This window comes from Larimichthys crocea, chromosome XXIII (genome assembly GCF_000972845.2).
Source record: "Larimichthys crocea isolate SSNF chromosome XXIII, L_crocea_2.0, whole genome shotgun sequence".
NCBI classification, from domain to species: Eukaryota; Metazoa; Chordata; class Actinopteri; family Sciaenidae; genus Larimichthys; species Larimichthys crocea.
In genome coordinates, this window is record NC_040033.1 from 8,201,686 (window position 1) to 8,217,639 (window position 15,954).

General features: G+C 41.1%; 1 protein-coding gene across 3 annotated transcripts in view; it reads left to right on the forward strand.

Annotated features, from left to right (window-relative positions):
* esyt2b (extended synaptotagmin-like protein 2b) overlaps positions 1–15,954 on the forward strand; it is a 37,278-nt gene that overhangs the window by 3,940 nt on the left and 17,384 nt on the right. For all 3 annotated transcript variants that reach the window (XM_019271672.2, XM_010744135.3, XM_019271673.2), the window contains exons 2-7: positions 3,269–3,310; positions 3,732–3,866; positions 4,171–4,247; positions 4,931–5,003; positions 7,544–7,633; positions 11,437–11,492. In XM_019271672.2, coding sequence (XP_019127217.1) covers positions 3,269–3,310; positions 3,732–3,866; positions 4,171–4,247; positions 4,931–5,003; positions 7,544–7,633; positions 11,437–11,492 — 473 coding nt within the window. The remainder of the gene's footprint in view (positions 1–3,268; positions 3,311–3,731; positions 3,867–4,170; positions 4,248–4,930; positions 5,004–7,543; positions 7,634–11,436; positions 11,493–15,954) is intronic.

Sequence of the window (15,954 nt, forward strand, 5' to 3'; positions counted from 1 at the left end):
GTAGATGAGAAGAAGGTAGCCAGTGCGATAAAGCCAACATTAGAGGAACATATATGAATACACAGCTGTCCGTTTTTTTTTACATCTTCTCTAAAATGATTGTGACAATGTGATTTATTCTTGATAGATAAAAGAGCATCTTCTCAAAACTTTACTGACCAATCAGCTTCCAAACATATCACCATAATTAACCTGATGTGTATAAATAAGGAATAAAAAGAGGAATGTGTCCGAAAACAAAATTATTCCAACTTTATGGGCAACAGTGTATATGTGTGTTTTTTTTATGTGACATAAAGATTAGGAAGAAAACATAAAATATGGGTCATGTGCGACACAAGCAGTAGTAATGTACAAGGCCAGCAGGCTGCTGAGTGTTGTTAAGAGAAGTCAGATTGTCTGCATTATAGCTGACATTTAAATCCACTTACTGCGTGTCAGTGTGACTTATAAGATCGAGTGTAAGTACAAGTTGGAAAGGTAAACGTTGTGTGTCAGGGATCAATACGAGACGCTCCGTGTCAGCTGAAACAAACAGTTTGTCTGCTCTATCTGAAGATATAAATATGATGCCACTACTACTAATGTCTAATTAATAATAACGAACTGATTACTCCTTGTGCTCATTTTAAGGCGGTTTGTACTCTTGCTGTTAATTACACTCTCGAGAAATAAACCCTGATGACAACACAGCAACGAGCTGAATAATTAAGATGCTTTGCTCGCGCTCTCTGCTGCACAGCTCGGTTTTCCGCGCCTGCACTTAAAACACGTCAGTATCATCCGTTACATCTTCTGAACAAGGTCACTGTGTCAGCTGTAATAATGGAGCCTTGCAGAGGATTGTATTGTATCCACCTCATAACAAAACTAAAAGCCAGAACCCGTCATATTAACTGGAACTTTCTGCTACTCGTCTTCCTGCTGTTGTCACTGCTTCATACTCACTTTGACACAAATGCTGGATAAGCACTTTAGCTGCCTCCGTGCGGAGTAGTGCTATCCCCCCTCCCGTAGCTGCTGCACTGCATGTCATATCTCACCAGCTCTCCAGCCAGATGCGTCATTTTATCTTACAGTTGAGATTAGGGGAATAAACTCCTTCAGTACAGAGTGATGGAGAGGCAGAGTTGTTTATCTGTTATTTATGAAGGTGCGGTGTGTATGGCTGCACACCTTTGTGCACACAGTATTGACTTCTTTCCAGACGTTTCCTCTACCTCGTGTTAAATCACTGCCAGATTTACTTTGGCTGTTCCAGTCGATTAGACAAACTGCGGCTCTGGCTATGAATTATTCTAATTCATGACCAGAGTGTATTGAGACAGAGACAGTGAGGAAGTTTAAGGTTCGTACTCTTAACAGCTAACACACAAAAGATGATAGAAGGTCATACGATCAAAAAGATTCAACGACCTTTTGCTTTAAGAGTGTTTTTTGAAACTTTCTTTTTCCTACTTTTATATCAAGCAACCACTCAACATCAAAGAGCTCCTACAATGACTGGTCTCATGCATTAAAACCTGATAGAAACCAAGCGGTCTCGACTTAAAAACAAGTTGGAAACAAACCAAGCGGCAAACCTCTGTGGCTGTGAAGTGAAGCTAAAAACTGCAGTTCCTCAAACGTCCACTTGAGGCTGGCTACAGAACGAGTCAGTCACCATGTTAAAATGTCCAACTTCACTGCAGAAATAAACATGTTTACAGCCTGGTAGAAAAAACAGTTTTGGTCTCTATAGCTAATTTCCCCGTTCATGACAACTGTACTGAGGGTGAAATTTTATATAACTCACCTGTTCAAATTTTATTAAGACTTAGAGTTATACAGAATTAACAGGGTGGCTGCTTTGAATGACATTGAATCAAACTGTTGTATTGCTATCGGCCAAGTTAAATGTTTTAATATTTTGAATGTCCAAGAGGCGTGTGTCACATTCTGCGTAGCAGACTTACAACCATAAATAAATATAACTTGACATTGTGATTTGGAAAGGTGATCGTCTTTATAGGTTCGCACTACATATATACACAAGAGCAATTGGAAACAGTTTGAACAGGAACGCTTGCAATGAGCTTAGGTTCAATGCCAGCATTTGATAACTGCGATTCCAACACTTCAGTCCAAACTGAAGTACCTCAACAGCTATTCAAGGGATTAACATGAAATGTAGTGCAGACATTCATGTTCTCCTCAGGATGGAGTGGAATAAGGTTTTTCGTTTTCATCTCGCATCATCATTATGGCTTTAGTTTAGATTTCCCCTCAGCCTTTGCTGAACATTGTGCTGAAGAATAGACAGTGTATCCATGATGAGCTGTTTTGAAGCTCAAAATCTGTAGCCATGTTGGCAGTCCTGCCTCTTCCACCTCCCGGCTAATCGAAAAATCGTCAAAGATGCGGATCATCAGCGGAGCTGAGGCGGCTGAATGACGCCTGGTTGCTCAAACAAGCCATCTGTAATCTCACCAACCTGTCAATCAAAGCATGCATGCTGTTAATTCTGCATAACTTTAAGTCTTAATATAATTTGAACAGGTGAGTTCTGTAAAAATTTAGACTCAGTACAGTTGTCATGAACAGGGAAATTAAATTATTGTACAGGGCTGTAAACATGTTTATTTCTGCTGTGAAGTTGGACATTTGAACATGGGGACTTATGGAGACTGACTCGTTCTGTAGCCAGCCTCAAGTGGACGTTTGAGGAACTGCAGTTTTTGTCACTTCAGCATTGGCTTCACTTCACGGACACGGATGTTGCCGCTTGATTTTAACACACTAAACTACACACACGCATTTTACCTCCTACACGTCGGACACATGCTTAACATTGTCATTATGAACAGGTTACCATGGTGATGTTAACATTTAAAGCACCGCTGTGCCAAATTTCAGCTGCCAGCCACACTAAAGATGGGGTGTTGCTGTAAAAAAAAAAAAAAAAATATATATAAATATATTTTTTTCCAGAGAAGCAGCTTTGAAAGCGTTCAAAAGAAAGAATCAGGTTAAGGAGGATTAACTTTCCTTTTTTATACATACAATAGTAATTTGAAACTGCAAGAGAAGAAGGCTTTTGGATTCCATCAGGGTGATTCTGCACCGTCATCTCTGGTATTGACTGCATTGGTGGTTTTTTAAACAAAGGTTGACTTTATAAAAAGTGACATTTAAATGCCAGCTTTCAGTTCTTCTGTCTCAGATTTAAATCTATGTGGAACTTTCCTTTAAAAACTTGAGATCATCTGCTCTGTTTCCCCCTCTGTAGGTTCACTTCCCAGACGTGGAGCGAGTGGAGTGGCTAAACAAGGTAAAGAACTGAGCCACCGCCGTCTCTTGAATTTGTTTGCATTAGCGAAGCCTCTCCTCCTTGCTTTTAATAAACTGGAGTAAGCAGGGTGTCTGTCGCTGCTTCTTCCCGCCACGGCTGTGAATGCTGCCACGCTGTCCACTGCAGCACATCTGATTTAACATGCAGCCTTGTTCCCGCAGCACAGTGAAATGCATTAACCCCTGTGCGAATCCCTCTGGAGGTAGCACACAATAAAATGGTGCAGAATGTGATGTGAATGAGTCTGACTCAAACAGAGCTACATTTTAAATATTTTAAAGTAACTACATACAACATTTACAGGGTGAGAGATACAAGTATGAAGTAGCAAGAATAGCCTCATGTTGATCCTACAAAGTCTGTCTTTAAAGTTCAGTCTTCTCTTCCTGCCTCCCCTCAGACTGTGAAACAGATGTGGCCCTACATCTGCCAGTTTGTGGAGAAACTCTTCCACGAGACGATCGAGCCGGCGGTGAAGGAGTCCAACTCCCACCTCAGCACCTTCTGCTTCAGCAAGATCGACATAGGAGCCAAAGTGAGTGCCTCTCTAGTGTTTCTCTGCATGGTTCTTAGGCCAATCATGTGTTGTTTTAGCAGTGACAAAACGGACCACTGGCAGCAGGTGCCCGTCGGGACAGCTGGTTGAAGGGAGTGTGGGTGCTTGAACATGAATATACATGCACATCGCTGACATATGTGCTTGTTTCATAAATAGTTTCCAAGTGGGGTCAGGAGAGGGGTCGTCCTTGTGCTATCCACGTGGGGGTGTTTGGGGAGGGGTGGAGGTGTTGTGTTGATGGACTGGAGTTGCCATAATGTTTCCCTCTGTTGCGGTATAGCCTCTGAGGGTCAACGGGGTCAAGGTTTACACAGAAAATGTGGACAAGCGACAGATCATCATGGACCTACAGATCAGGTGAACCTACCAGAATATGTTTTCATCTTTCTGATTTCCACCGATGTTGAACGACAACATTGTCGTACTCACAATCCACAGATTTTTCAAAATTATGCAACAAAACCAGATATTCTCCTTTTTATTCCACTTACTGCCAACAGTTTGGTCTAGGATTCAGACCTGTTATGCCAGTAGTGGCTAATTTGGACCATTACGTAGGCTTTAGTGGCATCTAGAGGTGTAGTTGGTGATTCCTCCAATTCCTAGCATGACGGAGTAGCTACAGTGACCACATAACAGGTGATAAAACACTAAATTTACCAGAGCCTGTGTTTAGTTTGTCAGTTCTGGGCCTACACTAGAAACATGGCAGTTAAACATGATGGACTCTGACATCTGTAGATATAAAAGGCTCATTCTAAGGTAACAAAAACATAATGATTCGTCTTTTTAGGTGATTATACACAATTAAAAATGTAACTGCTTTATAAATAGAGCCCCATATACACCCTACAATCTTACACACTGGACCTTTAAGTCAATTTGTCAGTTTCCGCACAGCTCTCTCTGGACTCACATGTGTAGTAATACCTCTCATACCTTGTCTGACCAAACAAGACAGTGAAACTGATGAAAAAGTGAAGAAAACCTGGTGCAGGATTTTCATCAGACATACTGTGTTTTATGTTTTTGTCTCTCAGCTTTGTCGGGAACACCGAGATAGATGTGGACATCAAACGCTACTACTGTAAAGCTGGCATCAAGAGCATCCAGGTAAGAAAATCCATTTTTGTCTGATTTGTTTCACAGAGAGATGCTTCACTTTGGCATGAGTTTCGGCCTCTACAGTGGTTTTCAAAAAGGAAAACATGAAGCATTGAATATAAAGTGACTTTAGTTAGAGGTCTGCTCTAATTTGAGAGGCTTTTTCCAGGATTGGATGAACAGCGTATAATAACAGGATGCTGAAGGTATTCACCAGAACATTATTCATTATTATGTCTGCGCAGTGGAAGTGGATTAAATATCTGCATACATAAAGCTTCAGTGTGTAATTTCATCATACGGTATGAACAAATTACTCTTGTGCTTTGTACTCATACTGACGAGGTCGTTCTTAGTCATGTAATAACGAACAACATCAGAATATATTATGTAGTGCATTTGTAAACAACCGCTATGAAATGTTCTGCAGTTTTAGTTCATCATTGGTGGACCTGAAGTGGGCCGAATAAGCCATGTGTAACAGCACCTACCTGTTAGTCAAACCGGCCATGCTGTTAATTATACATAACTTTAAACCTTAATATAATTCGAACAGGTGAGTTATATAAAAATTCAGACTCAGTACAGTTGTCATGAATGGGGAAATTAGCTATAGAGACCAAAACTGTTTTTTGTACCAGGCTGTAAACATGTTTATTTCTGCTGTGAAGTTGGACATTTGAACATGGGGACTTATGGAGACTGACTCGTTCTGTAGCCAGCCTCAAGTGGACGTTTGAGGAACTGCAGTTTTTGGTACTTCACTTCACAGCCATGGAGGTTTGCCGCTTGGTTTGTTCCCAACTTGTTTTTAAGTCGAGACTGCTTCAAAATAAAGCGCTTGCAACCCTTTGTCACAGGTTCGATGTCCAAACGCTGTAAATGAGACATTTTCTCTTCTCCTAAGTTAAGTTAAAATAGACAAATCAGAAAAAAGTAGCCTAGTTTTATACAGCAGATGTCTTATTTTGTTTTTTTCCTGTCCTATTTATTGTCTTGTAACCTCATAGATTTATTAAAAGACCCCTTGGGTGGGCCTAAAGTTTGGAGGTACTTCTCTGCAGAGCTATAGAGATAATGAAATACAATACAATAACAGAGCGGCTCAAGAGAAAACAAAAAGAATCGTAACGCAAAAGGAAACAATTAAAACATCATTATCGAGAGGTTTTAATGTACGATTTAACTCTGTGTTAAGATTGTAATTATTTAAGCAGACTGTACCCCTCCTGTATTAAATGTATGTAATTAATATCCCTGCAGGTTCCCCTGCTCTCTGCAGTGCCTGACTACATAAGTGTGCCTGTTTGTGTGTGTGTGTGTGTGTGTTCATCTTGTATGTCCTTGACCCTGTTGTGTGTTGCTGCAGTGGAACAAAGCAGGAGGGGAAAAAAAACAATCAGTGTGCCTCCTCGGAGACCGAACGCTGTTAGGTCTATCCCTGGGAGACATTTGTTGCTCGCTGCCCCCATTATGTAACTCAGGCGGACCTACATACCTCCGCGGCTCATTACCAACCACTAATACATTAGTCCTCATCGCTCCTTGAGCTGGTTTGCATTACACAGAGCAGGTGCGTTCGACTCCGTGATAACACTGAGATTAGTGATGGCTTTGTGAGGGGTGGGGTTAAACGCTGGCTGATATTGGTCGTTTATTATTATTATATTTATTTAATATCAGCCTGTCGCCGGCTCCTGCTATAATAGAGCTGCTACTGCACCTGTTAAGGTTGATTGGTCGCAAACTGCAGTCATTTTTCTTTAGACATTATGTAAGATCTGTTCATCTGAGCCAGTCACCCTTTCATTTAAGACGTTGTTAGTCCTTAAGACAGATAAATCAATACATTAAATAAATGTTTACCGCCATTTCCTGAAGCTGGATCCCACAGATATGATGTGTAATAGCATTAGTTAACATATAAGATTAGTATAAGTCTTGAATTCAGGAGTATAAATGTGATTTTGTCTGTGTCGAGCAGTTTTGATCTCACAGATGACCAAGAGATGGATCAGTTTCAGGAAATAACATCTCAAATTGAATCTTTCCTGAAGTGAGTGAGATGGCATTAACATCCAAGAGCTGGACAATAAAAGCTTTATTAGTGTTCATTTCAAGAGTTATTGGTATTAGTTTCACTGGTGCTTTATTAGTTTTAGGCTCAGCGCCGTGATTACTGTTTCTACTCGGGCAATATTTTCTTATTAGCCAACCTGACAATACAAATATAGCCTCAAAACAAACAGAATTTAAACCCCTTGTTCCGCGGCGTGGATTAAAGCAGCTGTGCGGCGTCCACATGACACATGTAAAGCACTTCCAACACCATAATCCCCTGTAATTGTAATAATATGTTACGGAGAAGGTGGAGGGTGACACCGGGGGCAGGTGTGAAATCAGGCCACGATCGGGTTTCCAACCTGTCATGCGCTACAACTAACGGCTCCACCGCCGAGGAATGTCAAGGGCCGGCGAGGCGTGAGTTTCCTTTACTGTATGTGTGTGTGTGTTTGTGTCAACGTGTTCCACTGCTTGTGTTTCCATAGATCCACGGCGTGTTGAGGGTGGTGATGGAGCCGTTGCTGGGTGACATGCCTCTCGTTGGAGCTCTGTCTATGTTCTTCCTGAAGAAGCCAGTAAGTTCAGATGCTGATAATATAACACGAGCAAATCCAGTTAAACCTGTTTAGGCTGAATAAATGCAATATGATTACAGTAGGGGCTATTACACTGTGTTAAAACACAAAACCAGGTTTTTGTAGCACCTGAGAGATGCAGTAGAGCAACACCTTCAGTGTTATACTGTTATTTTACACAGGAGCTGAAAATAATTAGAACTTTTGCACTGTCTGCTTTCTTTCTCTTCTCTATATTCAGTATTTTTTTGCCAAGTTTGGCCCCTGTTTTTTTGTGACTATCACAAAAAAAAAATGTTCTGACTATGTTTTATAGCCCAGTTCTTTCTTTCAGTTCCTTTTTTGTTTCTGCTCTGTTGATCTGTTTGTCGGGCACAAACATTGGACGTAAATTGGACTTTGAGTGTTAATTTAACAATTTAAATCACAGTCACAGTCCAGTGTGCTTCATTCGTCTTCATTTTACAGACTTAACGTCCAGTTTATTTAGGTTTGCTGTCCTTGTCTGGCGTTACTATCCACCTTGCCCTCTTGTGGCTGAAATGCTCAACATCAGAGCCATTTAATTACAAGTTCAACTGGGGCAGATAATGAAAGCAGGAAATGAAGATGGGCATTTGGGAGGTATCAGTTTTGTCTGACATTTACATGGTGTTACAGAGTCTGATAATGGCCTTGAAACTTCTGTAGCTCTCTCTCATGATCACGCCGCGGTAACACGACTCCGTTCGGAAGAATTTTTCAGGCGTATTTTCAGTCAAGCACTTCCCTACTACTGCAGCTAGATGTTTGGATAAGCGTGATCTGAATTCAGACGAGTAAACGTTGATTTGTGATCGCCGTAAACATCCTGCCAAATCAGTGCTGTACATGAATCTCATCTGCTACCTCCAGTTTACTTATTTTCTCATATATTAGATTAATGTTTGCTGGGTTGCTTCTGGGCTGGTTATGGCCTGTGGGCTGCCACTTTACATGACTTGCATTTCATATTACCACTTGCTTGCGTTTTCCAGCAGGCCACGTTCCATCATTCTGTCTTTGCAGAGCCACTACTGCACGGCTTAAAAATGTTTGACCGATTTATTCCAAATGGGGGGACCCAGCGGAGCTCCAGCAGAGCTTTAAATAGCTGCAGATCAAGCCGGCCCTACTTTGGCCGATTTCTCTATCCCAGACACTCAGCTGTAGCTCAAGGTGGATATATTACTGTAGGAGGCTGAGGGGAGAAGAAGACACACACACACACACACACAAGTATGCATCTCAATCTCCTCCCTGCTTCTGGATCGGGAACATTATATTGTTATACTCAGAGAGGCGAGAGACAATAAATTTCCCGTTGGACAAAAACATGCAGCATTTTCTATCCTGGAGTCCAAATAACTCACTGTGCTTCATTGAGCGTGCCCACATATGGATGCCCGATCCTGGGTGGCAAATGAAAAAGAATCATTTGCAGACCATACAGGGTCTTGGCCATGGCGGAGTGTGTGTGTGTGATAGCACCGTTGTGACTCGAGGCCGTATAAATAAAAAGATGCAATTCATTCTGCCGTGAGGTTTAATGGCTCAGGTTCTCAGTCTCACACAAGAAGGAAGCAGCAGTGAAGGAGACCTACAATCTACTGGTTATATTGCAAACATGTGGTACTCATATACCTTCTTTTTAGTCTTCTGAGCCCTCACGCTACATATCTCATTCACCCATTCACACACTGATGGCATTGACTGCCATGCAAGGTGCCAACTGCTCATCAGTTTTTTGGGAGCTAGCCATTCACACACATTCACACACCGGTGGTGCAGCATCGGGAGGAATCGGTGGTCCAGTATCTTGCTCAAGGACATCTCGACATGCAGTCCAAACTACCAGTCACCTGATTAGTTGGCTCTACCTCATGAGGCACAGCCCATCTAGAGGTGCTTGAAGGATTGTGTTACCTTTAGACAGGTTCCAGAACAAAGAAAAGCAGCAAATCCGCAATATTGAGAAGCTGAAACCTTCAAATGTTGAGTATCTTTTAGCATAAATTAATATTAATACATTAATATTATGTTATTTTTTGATCGGCCAAGTGATTTAGTGACTCACTAGGTTTACAGCTGGAAAATAAAGCTGTTTTTTTTTCTTAGTGCATCCTCATTTTACCCAAATACAGGAGGACTCTTCTGAGTGCTCCACAGACGTGATCTGCAGGCAGCGGTCTGTCCGACCACATTATGTTCCCACAACACCCAGGCCTCCCTGACACATCATTCACAGCCCTGCAGCGTTTCCCTCGTCCCTGCAGTGCTCAGTGCATCTGCTGCAGTGTAAGCAAGAAGTAGGGTGGGAAAGACTCATTAAGCGAATACAAGCGACTTCAGCTTTAGAGAGGAGAAGCAGATCAAAGCTCGCTGAGAAGCACGATCCGCCTGCATCTCAGGTCTCAGCTGATGCTGATGATCCACACTCTCTTTGATATGCTTTCTTTTTTTTCTTATCCAGATTTGACATACGTGCTGCCAGTTTTATATAGAGAATGAATAAAAATTGGCTTTGGACCCTGGAAAACGACATTGTCCCTGACCTCATTATACAATGAAAACTACTGAGACCCCAGAGGGCTGCTGCTGCTTTTATAAATATTTCAGTAAGCGGGTCATTTCCATACAAGGATCTGTGACTCCTAAACTGTTGCTAATTGTGCATGCAGCACTATTTAAACTTAAACTGTATTCGTTTATGTAGCACCTTTCATACAAACGTGTGTTGTGCTTCGCAGGGCAAAAAGTAACAAACATAAACAAACTTAAATGAACAGAAATCAGTAAAAAATATATAAAGTAAAGTAAAATTTGGCTTTGATATGTTAAAATAAATGAAATAAAATAAAACAAATAAACACAAAGTTTAAAACTGGAGCATAAAAATTGATTCTGCAAGACACACCTAGCCTCAGGTGACCATAATGACCTTAACTCTAACCCGACCTTAACTCGGATGACAGTCGTCACAACAACAGCACTAACGAACCAAATGGAAACAATGGCCTGGTTAATAATCCCGCCCAGGCTGCATACCTGGGTTTCCCAACCAGTCACTGAGAACTGAAGAAGCCTCTCGGATAAGAGGTGAAACGTCTTCACGGATCTACAACAAACAAGTCCGGTTGCCCCAGATTTAACGCCTCTCAAAGAAAGATGACCTTGAAGACTAAGAACCTTCACAAACAAAAAAAAGAAAAGTTAAATATGAATCCATTAAATTAATAAACACAACAAATAAGAAGTATTGAAACAAACGAGCAAGGCTTAAAAAAACTGGGCAATAAGTGGCGATAAAAGCCTGGCTAAAAGTGATATTTAAAGGTCCAGTGTGTAGGATTTTTTTAGCATCTAGCTGTGAGGTCCACAGCGTAACCAACTGAATACCCCTCGCTTCACCCTTTCTTGTGGAAGAGCCACATGGTCGCCATGAAAGTAGAAACTAAAAACACAAAAAGCCCCCCTGTGAGCCAGTGTTTGGTTCATCTGCTTGTATTAAACATGACGGTCCAACAGAGCTTTGTTTTCTAAGATGAACCAAAAAAACAGTACCAACTTATCCACAGAACTTTTGATTTACTTTTGCTCCAACTCGTGTCAGACTCTTTATCCCTGCTGTCATTACTCAGCCGGGTTTGTTGTCCAGAAAATACGAAGCAGGGCGGTAAGTGTGGCTCAGGGGGCTGGAAACAATAAAGTTAAGTGTTCAGATCAATTTAAAGTCATTTACCGTTGATCAACTGCTGTGCTTTCTCTGTTTTTACTTCTTCTAGCTTCTGGATATAAACTGGACCGGCCTCACCAATATACTCGACATTCCTGGACTCAAGTAAGTTCAAACTTGTGGATACTTTCACTGAATGTCAGCGGTGTATTTTCACTGACTGCAGAAGGTGTTGGATGCCTGTGGCGTCGTAGCTGGGATTAAGAGCATGCCCAGACGGAACTGATATAGGTAAAAGAAAAGGTCAAGCATGATGTCAAGACAAGCTGTTTGGTCTTAATGGTGATGCAGCAAGTATTTAAGTTGACCTACATTTTGTGACCAACATAGGTCATCATCAGGGCCGGTGTCAGCAGTAGCTTCCAGACCTGTAATTGTGTTTCACCTAGTGAGTTAGCTGAGTGGGGGGATGGTTCTCTGTGATACATCATCATTGATAAAAGGGAGAACAGATGAAGATGGGAAACAAGGAGAGAGGAGACGAGAGCAGCCTTAATTCTAAATGATTAAAAAGAGGATGAACGTTTTATTTTATTCCTGAAGTGAGTCTCTCTCGTCATTAGGGAAAGTGTTTTGTTGCTTTTTTTCGTGGTCCGATCCAAAAGGTTCTGTAGATGAGACATCACATGTTGTTTATAGACTGGCATTCCCCTGTGTCTAAAAGGTCGAGTTGCAGAGCTTAAAAATGCCACGCACAGGAATGCTGATTATCCTGTGGCATCACGTTATGTGCAACCCCAACACACTGAAAGTCACAGTGTTAGAAGCTACTGAAAATTAGAGAAAAAAGATTTCAACACAAGACTGTTTGGATTGTACAACTAAAAGCAACATAATTTACCACATTCTAGCACTGGCAATATAAAGAATTCATGCGACGTCCCCAACAGGTCTCTGAGGAGTCGTTTTAAAGCTCAAAATATTGGCAGTCCAGCCTCTTTTGCCTCCTGGCTAATCTAAAAATCGTTAGACGGGGATCATCAATGGACCTGAGGTGGGCCAAATGACACCTGGGTGCTCAAACAATCTGTCTGAGGTGGGCCAAATGACACCTGGGTGCTCAAACAATCTGTATAATCTGTAACAGCAGCATAACTTTAAGCCTTAATATTATTTGAACAGGTGAGTTCTATAAAGAACGTCATAAGAAACATCAACTCACTTTAAGTCTGTACTTAAAACCCACCTGCCTTTTCCATTTGATTTAATTGCATTGTCATATTTTAACCTGTTTTTAATGTTGTGTTCTTGTAATTTGATACCTTTATGGTTCTTTTGTTTGTTTCTGTTATTTGCTGTCTACTTTTATTTATTGTAAGGTGTCCTTGGGTGCCAGAATGGCGCCTATGAAATAAAATGTATTACTATTATTGTAAAAAAATTCACCCTCAGTACAGTTGTCACGAATTAGTTTTAGAGACCAAAACTGTTTTTTGTACCAGGCTGTAAACATGTTTATCTCTGCTGTGAAGTTGGACATTTAAACATGGGGACTTATGGAGACTGACTCGTTCTGTAGCCAGCCTCAAGTGGACGTTTGGGGAACTGCAGTTTTTAGGCTTTACTTCACAGCCTCGGAGGTTGTCACTTGGTTTGCGTGATGTAAGATGTAACACATTTATACGCACACAGTATTGTGGATAACCATATTTAAATGAAGAGTTTAATGATCTCACTGGACTTAAACAGGTCAGATGCAGCCTGTTTCCTGATTTGTGCTTATTTTGTGTAAGTAAATTTCCCTGGGTATTCGTATGTGCTGAGCAGAGAGTAAATGAGTGTCGATTAAGTGTTGCTAGCAGCCCAACACAATTACTCTGTGTCTCCTTGAGTGGTTCGTGCATTATTTACACCCCAAATATAGCGACACATGCATGAACGCCGCATGTGATTCTCTGAGATTACAGACAGACATGTGGACACAGGCAGCGCTCGGAGGCCGGTCTCGGTGAAATTGAGCCATGCAGCTTGTGATATGAGTGTGACGTGTGTGTGTGTGTGTGTGTGTGTGTGCACATGTGCCCATGTGTGTGCAAGCACGTGCAGAAAAAGAGAGGTTAGCCTCTCAAGTAGAGGCCCAGATGGTGAAATCGTAGCTGCGGCGTGCATGGTCCTTGAATGCAGCAGCAGCAGACAGACAGACAGCATCAGCTGTCTACTTGAAGGCTCACCCAGTGTGTCGCTCTTAAACCCTGGTATTATTATTATGCAACAAGCGGCTTATTTACATGTTGTAATATGTCTTTGCTGTTGAGTTGGAGGCTTCCTGGTCTGTAGGCTCTACTCAGCAAAATACTATGCCAGCGTGCTCACAGTGACAACACGCTGATGTTTAGCAGGTATTATGTTCACCATGTTTACCATCTTCGGTTTGTGTATGAGTGTGCTAATAACATTAGCCCTCTATGGCATACTGTTGCCCTCAGGCAACAAACCTTTTTTTTACCCCTAACAACACCAGACAATGTCACTGTCCAATAAATCAGGGGCTGAAGTGTGTTTGGGTATGTGTCTTGGGGTGGAGCAGTCCTTTAGGGAAGCAAACGCTAAGAAAAATTCCACTTTTCTACACTTCAAAGTGAAATAACTTGTTTGAAAAAAATATGTGAATGTGCATGAATATGTAGAAAAGCATATTTGATTGTTTATATTTGTTTTTTGTTTTTATTTATATACTAAAACTTTGTTTTTTGATTCGTTGCCCCAGGGCAACCTCATGCAGTTGTAGTACTTTTGTTAGGGCAATATCATACTAATGGATGGAGATGTCTGAGATAGATAATTAGCACCATACTCAATGTACTCAATGCACTCTCTACGATTGCTTGTGGGAAATGGATGCAAGGACATTTTATGGTTGCAAGCAGGAAACAGTTAGGATCATCCGAAAGTGAGGACAGTGAGCTTGAGGAGGACAATGAGGAAGAGTGGACCCCAGAATCAGGTTTGAGAGCCAGTTAGTAGGTCAGGGGTCAGTCAGAGGCCACTCAGTAAAGTAACATATATAATGAGTTTGTGTGTGTCTGTGTGTGTGCTCATATGTGTGTGCGTGTATACAGTATGTGTGTGTGTGTGTGTGTGTGTGTATACAGTACGTGTGTTTTCTGCACGAGTGTGGTGTACGTGTGTGCATCTGTATGTATATATACATGTGTGTCTGTGTGTGCATTCCTGTGTGTGTATCTGTGTATACACATGTGCATCTTTGTGTATCTGTGTACTATATACACGTGAGTCTCAGTGCATGTGTATGCTTTTGTGTGTGGCTTTTGTGTACATGTACATTTGTATGTGTATGCATTTGTGGGTGAAGAAAGGCATATGATCAATTCAACTGTTCAAATGTCAAATGTGCTTCCTGCTTTTTTCAAGGAGATGGTCTGGCTGCTAATGAAACTTGTTCTAATGTATCTCCTGCTTGCTTATTCTCATTCCATGTAGTAGTGAAAACCTTGGTGTTTTAGTAGCCCTGTCGCACAGTGTTGCCCTGAGGCAACAAACCCAAATCTGTTTAGGGGGGTTGCAGTGGTCAAATTTTATTATTGATATATTAGCAGAGACCTAAAAGCTTTAAAAAAATGGAGTGAAATATTTTTTTCCACCCTAAAATAAAAAGTCATACCGTAGAGGGTTAGGTAGTTCACACTGAACACAAGTTTAACTTTGCTGGTATTTAGTCATAAACTGTTGACCTGATGGTGGCGCTAGATGAAAATTCAGCAACTCACCAAAGTTTTAGACTCTGCCTTATTGATCACCATGATCTAAATATTGGAATTATTCTCAGTTCTGTTGTTTATTTGGCCTACTTTGAACCCTCTGAAAATGATGGTGGGTCATCTGGATTTAACGTCACCGAAGGCCATTAGCCCAGTTTTTAAGTTAGTGCTGAAGCCAGTGTTAAATTAATTTCATGATTGCAATGAATCTATTGATACCTGATTGATTCCTGCTGAGGAAGTTGTCTTTACCATGAGGTCTGTGACCCCTCAGTGTCAAGTGATTGCTTGTAATACTTGCTTTGCCATCAGACAGCTGTTAGAATTTCTACAGTTAGCACCAAATTAAAAAGGTTGTCTGACAACAAGGCTAAGCAATGAAAATATTCTTAATATGGCGTACACTTACAGATATTGATTGTTGTGTGACAAAATATATTTTTTTGCTGACCCTGTCCACAGCAGTGCATAGCTCTATTTCTTTACTGTAGCTAGAAGAACCTCATACAACCCTACTTCAAAGTACCACAACTATAAGGTGAGAGCTCACCATCAGACTGAAACTCTTATTGTCATTTAGTCCTGGTGTTGTTTTATGATGTATTTTTCTATTAAACGATTAGAGGCTTACTTGAAACAATATTAATAATAATAGAAGAAGAACTACTAGAAAACACAGTGAACTGAAAGAGTTAGAGTTTTATTTAAAATACCCCCCGCTCCCCAATCTGAAATCAGAATTTCGTCCTTGATAGTTAGGGTCAAATGTTGTTTGCTTGTGGACCTAACAATACAATCCCGAGGGGAGCATGAATTACACGACAATCCATCCAATAATTGTTGAGATA